Source organism: Sinocyclocheilus rhinocerous, unplaced genomic scaffold (assembly GCF_001515625.1).
Source record: "Sinocyclocheilus rhinocerous isolate Xijiao unplaced genomic scaffold, SAMN03320098_v1.1 scaffold4869, whole genome shotgun sequence".
Lineage (NCBI taxonomy): Eukaryota > Metazoa > Chordata > Actinopteri > Cypriniformes > Cyprinidae > Sinocyclocheilus > Sinocyclocheilus rhinocerous.
Window position 1 is genome coordinate 23,592 of NW_015665052.1, and position 7,766 is coordinate 31,357.

The 7,766-nt window shown below is 37.6% G+C and overlaps 1 protein-coding gene across 2 annotated transcripts in view; it reads right to left on the reverse strand.

Moving 5' to 3' along the window:
- The window catches only part of LOC107731096 (SEC14-like protein 1), a 38,803-nt gene that overhangs the window by 13,261 nt on the left and 17,776 nt on the right, over positions 1-7,766 (reverse strand). For both annotated transcript variants that reach the window (XM_016542083.1, XM_016542082.1), the window contains exons 4-6: positions 3,028-3,274; positions 1,249-1,358; positions 603-792 (exon numbers count right to left, since the gene is read on the reverse strand). In XM_016542083.1, coding sequence (XP_016397569.1) covers positions 603-792; positions 1,249-1,358; positions 3,028-3,274 — 547 coding nt within the window. The remainder of the gene's footprint in view (positions 1-602; positions 793-1,248; positions 1,359-3,027; positions 3,275-7,766) is intronic.

Here is a 7,766-nt window from a genome sequence, read left to right on the forward strand (position 1 = left end):
AGTTTTTAAATGGATGCTAAAGCTTTAGGCCAGGTAGAATCTGCGATCTTTGAACCAGTTAATTTGCTCGCTTCTACAGCTGCAGTACGCTGTGTTTGCTGCAAACTAGGCTGCAATTCTAGTGGGTTTTCTGCATCTTTAATCTTTTTCAGGTACTGCATTAAAGGGGCTTGCTGCTTATAAAGAAGAACACCCCTTCGCTGCTACACTCCTCCGGTAAGGGCTTGCTGCTCTTCTTAGCTGCTTATAAAGAAGAGCATCCCTTCGCTGCTACACTCCTCCGGTAAGGGTCTTGCTGCTCTTCTTAGCTGCTTATAAAGAAGAGCACCCCTTCGATGCCACTCTCCTTCCGTAAGGCATTTTCAGTTAGATTGCTGTCAGCATGTGGTTGGGGGGGGCGTTCAGCATATGGTTTGTTTTGGGGGGTTATTTATGCTCTCCCTGCTCCTATCCATGCTAGGCTGCATGGATGGGCAGGGAGTGTTGCCCAGAACAGAACCATACCCCCAACCTAAAATGTATGCTAATTGTAAGTTATCTTTGACGATAGTGGTCCTGACAGAAATACCTTTAGCTGACAGGGTATCACTGTGCTCACTCACCCTTGTCGTGGTGGTGCCAGCCTCCGGTATAGTAATCGTGCAACACCTGAGGAGAGCTCCAGGTATCCAGGAGGTAGTCTACCTGATGCTGCTTCCTCCAGGTCAGACTCTGACAAAGGATCTCCCGTGCCTTATCTATGCTGAAGTCCCGTGCACGCAGGAACCGTAGAATATGCTCATCTTTTGGGATCTAAGAGGACAGGAGGATCAACAAGTAACCTAGACAGGTGGGTTTCTAGACTGCCACTGACTAAATGTGATCAGATCGTAAAACTGATCATTGGTGAATTTTCGGAATACATGGTGCTATGCTTCAAAAAAATATACGCCCTTATTACATAAATTATGTGCAGTTTAGGAGAAAAGAAAAATTACTTTTTTTATTACATAATACAAAACTAATGTATTAAATTGATGGCTCTAATAATTAGAGTAATAATTATTAGATGGACCTAATATATCTATATACATGTAATTATGCATTAATACCAAGGTTAAACCATCTGGTTTATCATACATGCAGGCACAGTTATCAGCCGATGCCAATAATCTCAATGTCCACATATCAGTGGATTAATCACACGTCAATAGATATTGATCCATCAGATTGAACATCAAAAAGGCTGAATATGTGTGCACATTTCACCTTGCCCTTGTGTGTCTCCTGTAACCAGTGGCGCAGGCGAATCAGACAGCTCTCCTGAAGGGGTGTGAGGTCACCCAGATACCGTTTGATGTAGTCTGCATCCAGTTTATCTAAACATAGATTGAAAAAAATTTACATCTAGCAGACCTTAAGTAAACTGTTTGTATGAAAAGTTAAACTGAACAAATGTTCCCAAACAAACTCTAAATTTAATTTATTTTTTTTAACGCTAAGTTTTAATAAAGTGCAGTATGCTTTATTTGTTGTATAGATGTGTTTGAGGCAAAATACAAAAGGGAAAGTAAAATGAATAGAATGTTCTACAATATTAAGTACACTCTAAAAAATGACTCAGGGGACCTGTTACCACAGCTTAAATAAATGCATGGTTGCAAGTTAAAAATTCAAATGTAATAATTTAATTAAACCTTTTAAGTTGCAAACATAATTTAGTTGAGTTTAATTAACATAATAATGTTGATAATTACATTAAAGGGGTCATATGATGCTTTTTTAAAGATCATTTTTTTGTGTATTTGGTGTAACAGAATATGTTGACATGCTTTAATGTTCAAAAAACACATTATTTTTCAAATACTGTACATTATTGTAGGTCCTCTATGCCCCGCCTCTCTCAAACGCTTCGTTTTCTACAAAGTCCCGCCTTCCGACAAGCGCAGTCTGCAAGCACGCGTCGGAAATGTAAAGCCCCGCTCTTTGGTTTTGAGACTTTAGTCTTTGCAACTTCAGGGATCTTATCTATGCACAATCAGCTTATAACACTCCAAAGAGAAAGGAAAACTTGAAATCGCATCATATGACCCCTTTAACACCGTGTCTACACCGGACGCTAGAGTTGTCGTTTCGCGCCGTGCCGCAACAGCTAAAGTCTGTCTACACTGGACGCAACAAAGCGACTGTTGAAAATCATATGAAATTTGGGTCAGTACGTCATAAATAGAACACAGCAGCAGTTTACTGTCGGGAATTTGTTGTGCCGAACCACATCCAGTGTAGTCAGCATAATAGGTTATATTGTTTTTTGTCCGGTGTAAACACGGTGTAACTTAATATTATGCGTAATTTAAACTCAAATTTCTGCGTTAATTGAATTTCCTTAAAAGTTAAGTTATATCTTACACTCAATAATATTGTCTTGTTAACTTTGGAAATTGGGTAGTGGATTTTTAGTTTCCAGCACGCTTTGCATAGGACTGGATAAGGAGAGTAAATGTTGAAATTAAGTGTTATTTTATGTGGTTTTTTTTAGTGAAGGGAAAGACCTGTTAGTGTTTAATGCTGTTATGTTTGACATTTTAAAGAGTTTCTGTTATGTTGAAGTTTTTGTGGTTACCATTGCTGAAGAGTAGACCACATGAAGGTAAACACTACATTGACTCTATTAGCAATGACTGCGCTACTGCCAGTGACAAGTAACATCTTACTTTTGAATTAAATATAACATGCTAAATAAGTTACATTTAGCATGTGCCATAGCTGTGAATTTGAACAGAAACAAAGATCATATAAACTGGTTCCAGGCTCACAAATCCATTAGTTGGAGCAACTTAATTTTTTTGAGTAACCAACTTAAAAATGTGTTTTTACAAATGATTAAGTTCTTCTAAATCAATGTAGTTTGTTGGTTGAACAATTTCATTAGAAGTTGTCATAACTCTAAAAAATTGATGCAAACTGTTTTTTTTTTTTTTTTTTAGCTAACGCATTATTTTTTTAGAGTGTAGAAAAGGTCAGAGTGGTAACAGTGTTGGTACTAACCATCTGGACTGGCTACAAGGGCGTCGTTCAGGCTGCCCGGAGGACTGCTGCCCTCTTTACACCCTTGAATCTCATTCACGCTCTCAGGAAGGGCTTCAATGGAGATTGTGGGAGTGATAGGCAATGCAGGAATAACAAGTGGCACCACTGGCTTTGTGGGTGATGGTGGGCAAGGGCTCCACCGAGGTATACAAGTTATACCTTCTTCTTCTAGCTCCCTCAGGTAGTATTCAATAATCTCCTTACCCTATAGAGAAATAAAAACACATCACTCACATTTCACTTTTCACAACTTACTCTTTTTTTAGATGATTTCAATACACATGCGTAACGCAAATGTGGCAAAAAAAGTTTATGTGAGACAACAGACTTTCTGTGAATTACAATGCACAAACCGTTTTTGCAATTCGGAGGAAAAAACACCATTACGGGTGTGACATCCCTCTGTTAAAGACGTGACAGTTCTGAAATTGGAATTTATCTATGGAAACGCATATAAAATCCTTTTAAAAAAATAAAAAATTAAAAGATCTCTACAGAGTATTTAAACTCTGACCTCTCAGTTAATCGACTTACAACTAAAATAGGGTGTAATAATAATATTGTGTATCGACGATAGTCAGAGATATCGCCTGCGGTTGATGCCTTTGACGATAGCAAGAGGATTATTATTATTATTATCAGGCTAGCAATACTATCTAATTAATATTAGGGCTTATTTGTTCCATCATATTTCTTTTTCTGCATTTTTACAGTGTTACAACTAATCACACACGATTCCGTTGAGCTTATAAATGCAGCGGCCAATCAGAAACACCGGTGTTTAGTTGATCAGTGTGCACACTCGCTGACTGAATTCTGCTCTCTCGCGAATTATAATGTTACAATGTTTCTATTAAACTGTTATGTTAAATACAAATTCAGTCATATTAAAAATATTTTGAGACATGACATCTATATGCTACTTGACTAAAATGATATAATGTGTAGTTGATAGATTACACTAACATTAGGCTGCTTTTAGTCTTACCCTGCCTGGAGGCTGACGATAGGACGATAGATATGACTATGGAGCACATCACCCACCACTAAACTGAAACTGTAATGCAAATGGTTATGGATTGTGCGATTAAGTAGCATGCGTTCACACCATCTCTCATGCTGTTAATTGTAACCACTGTGACACTGTGTTTTTAAATAATGTAGCAGACCAATATCACTCCAATTAATTGTTAATCTTTAGTTGTTGATTAACCCTCTAAGCGCCAAAGTCGCAAAATTGCAACAAGACCTCATACTTCATGAAATAGACTGTAGTTCCTTATATGGTGTAATATCTCATTTGTATTCCCTACCACTAGATGGCAGACATGTAGTACTTTGATTCTAGACCAAAATTACGTCACGTTCCTATTCAAAGTGTTCGAGGAAATAGCAGAGCAAGTGAGCTATCGTGTCATTGATGAGGAAGCAGTTCAGTTCATAGCGTCAAGTAAATTGTGAGATTTGTGAGAGAAAATCGCCAAATGGCTAATAAAATGTTGTACCGTGAGGATGTGTTGCAAATGTTATTTGCCGATTCTGACTCTGAAGGGGAATATTTGCCTTTTGGAAATGACGATTGGTCATCTAATAATCGACAACAAGTGATCATTTCGACCCTTTGCCCAACGGGGATGGGGGTGGTAGAGATGTCACCTACACCCCGCAAACTTTCGGTCATGCCCAACATTTTTCTAATTTACAGTAGATCTTTAAGCCCTTTCAAGCCACAAGCTTTTGAAATCTTGATGTCAAAACCCAGCATTTTTCCAAAAATCCCTGGCGCCTAAAGGGTTAAGATCATTTAAACAGGTGGCTGTCGTAAAAATTTGTTTTAATTACATTTATTCATATATACATTCAATAATTAAGATACAAACAGGTTAAGCTGTTTTACTAACTTCTTTCCATGGCTGAAACACTGTGATACATTTTAGTAAGTTCTTCTGTGTCTTTCAATATACCTTCCGATGTTCATTCATGTTTATTTTGTGCTATAACTAGTAGAAAAGAGGAAGAGATTATCTATTCACGTGTGCTCCTCGCTGCTGCTTGAACTGTGGCGCTATGATCTGTAATGCCACATTAAAAAGCGTCAAAATTACATTTATTGTTTGAATTTCGTGATAAAATTGACATGAATTTTAAAGCTGAGACCTTGTTTCTTTTTGCAGTTATTAGACAGGAGGTGTGCGCTATAGTTTATTGAAGTTTTATTCACACTTCAGTTGAAAACAGCGTGGAATAAAATATTTTTTTCTTGGGATTTGATAACATTTTGTTAAAATGTAATTGTTGAAATTGGGAAATCTATATTTTTAGTCCAGCCCGTTTTGAAAAATGTTAAGGGGATATCACTGCATTATATAGGCTACATTACGCAGCCTTGCATCATTTTTGTCACCAATCAACCACATAGGTGTGTTCAGCTTAAAGCGGTGCTGCGTAGACCGATCAGTGTACGCCATCTAAGTACCACGAAAGCTATAGAGAGCAGGTGGCTCTGCATGCTTTCATATTGCTCTCACGTTACTTTGATGTCATACACTGGTCGGTCTGCGCAGCACTGCTTCAAGTCAAACACATCTTATAAAATGTAAGATAAGAATTTTAGGGACAATTTGGGGGGGGGGTTATCAACTTTTATTACACTGTTCTGTAGATCAAAACAAAAGAATGCTCAATAATATTTTTTTTAAATGAGAGAAACCACATTTCAAATAGACTGCAGTTTCAGGTTGCGTCTGCACAACAAAATGACTTAAACATTTTAACTTGCAATGATACGAAATAAAACAAGATGTGCAATGTAGAAAAATTAGAAAAATAGCACATCTTTTGCACATAGAACTCAGCAGTCACGTTAAACAACATGCAGACTCATGCTCTATGCATGCATCAAGCGACAAGAGTTATTTGAAACATATAAAAGGTGTAATAAAAAAACATAAAAGGTGTAAATAAAATATAGACAATCAACATTATTTGACATTTGAAAATAGTTTTGGTTATTTGTCCTATAGTCCGCCTCTGCCATATTCATTAGGCCTACACAGTATCAGTCATCAGCAACATGGCAAACATTTGTGTCGGTCATATAGATACATATAGTATGGCTATGCAGTATGACTATGCATATGATATAATATTGTGACGAGTGGGGGCGGGGCCGAGAGCCGTTGGAACGGAGCGAGGCCGGTGGAGTAATTGATAATGAGCGACACCTGCACCACTCACCGGTCTCGAGTCTCACGGAGGAGCTCCGGAAGGATAAAAGGGAGGAGTGACGACCGTGTTGGACGAGAGAGGACCAGGCCTGGAATTTATTTTGTGCAACCACATAGGTGTGTTCAGCTTAAAGCGGTGCTGCGTAGACCGATCAGTGTACGCCATCTAAGTACCACGAAAGCTATAGAGAGCAGGTGGCTCTGCATGCTTTCATATTGCTCTCACGTTACTTTGATGTCATACACTGGTCGGTCTGCGCAGCACTGCTTCAAGTCAAACACATCTTATAAAATGTAAGATAAGAAACCCCACCGCCACCATGGGCCACTCGATCCACAACGTTGACATCAGCAAACCGCTCACCCACACAACGCCATACAGTTTTGTGTGCGGCAGTTGTCCGCGAGGGGCTACCGCTTTACTTTCATTTTGTGTTTGTTTATTTGATTAAAGTTTTGTATAAATGTTCGCCAGTTCCCGTCTCCTTCTTCCCGAACTACGAACGGTGTTACAAATATGAAGCGTCCATAACTGTCGCATCCGTAACGCGTTATTATGGCTGTTCAGAGCACAGAAGGGAGATGAGTTGATCATTATTAGAATGGACATAATTTGCCTTTGTACAGAAAGTTTCTAGTTTTCTAGTATTACTAATAATTATTTTATGATATTAACTTGCCAGGGACGTGACACAGCACTGAATTACACAGCACATTATTTAATAAATCTAGCACTTATAAATCCATAAATCATCGCTATTAGGACAAAGTGAGTGTATTTATTTTTCAGACAGGTCTCCATCTTTCTACAAAATGCTTACTGTTGACATACATTTAACAAAATGGTTGGGCTTTGACCCCTCTTATGAAAACATAAAATATATAGTTGGATGAAAATTTAATTTTACTATTGGTTCATAGTACCTCATTTGTGGTGGATAAACATGATGTATTCCTTCAAATTTCTATTGAAGCATGTTAATGCTGTAAAATACAGACCTAAATGCAGAACTTAAATAGGGTTTTGTTCTTTTCGTAAAAATTTTTTTTGTCATGGTAAGGTTGACATTTGCATTGAATTGCTCCTACATTTTCTTCTTGGAACATAATACTGCCATGAACATTTAAAAAATACCTTAACTAATATAGTGAAAAATGCCAAAAACTGATTTGTAAGAACATCTGAAGTGGTCCTCATATAAATTGCTACATCAGCAAATTGTGTAAAGGCCTGTTCACACCAAGGACGATAACTATAAAAATAACGATAAAGCTATAGTTCTAAAAATCGTTCTCAATATTAAAGGGGTCATATGATGCTGCTAAAAAGAACATTATTTTGTGTATTTGGTGTAATGAAATGTGTTTATGCGGTTTAAAGTTAAAAAAACACATTATTTTCGACATACTGTACATGATTGTTTCTCCTCTATGCCCCGCCTTTTTGAAACGCGTCGATTTTTACAAAAC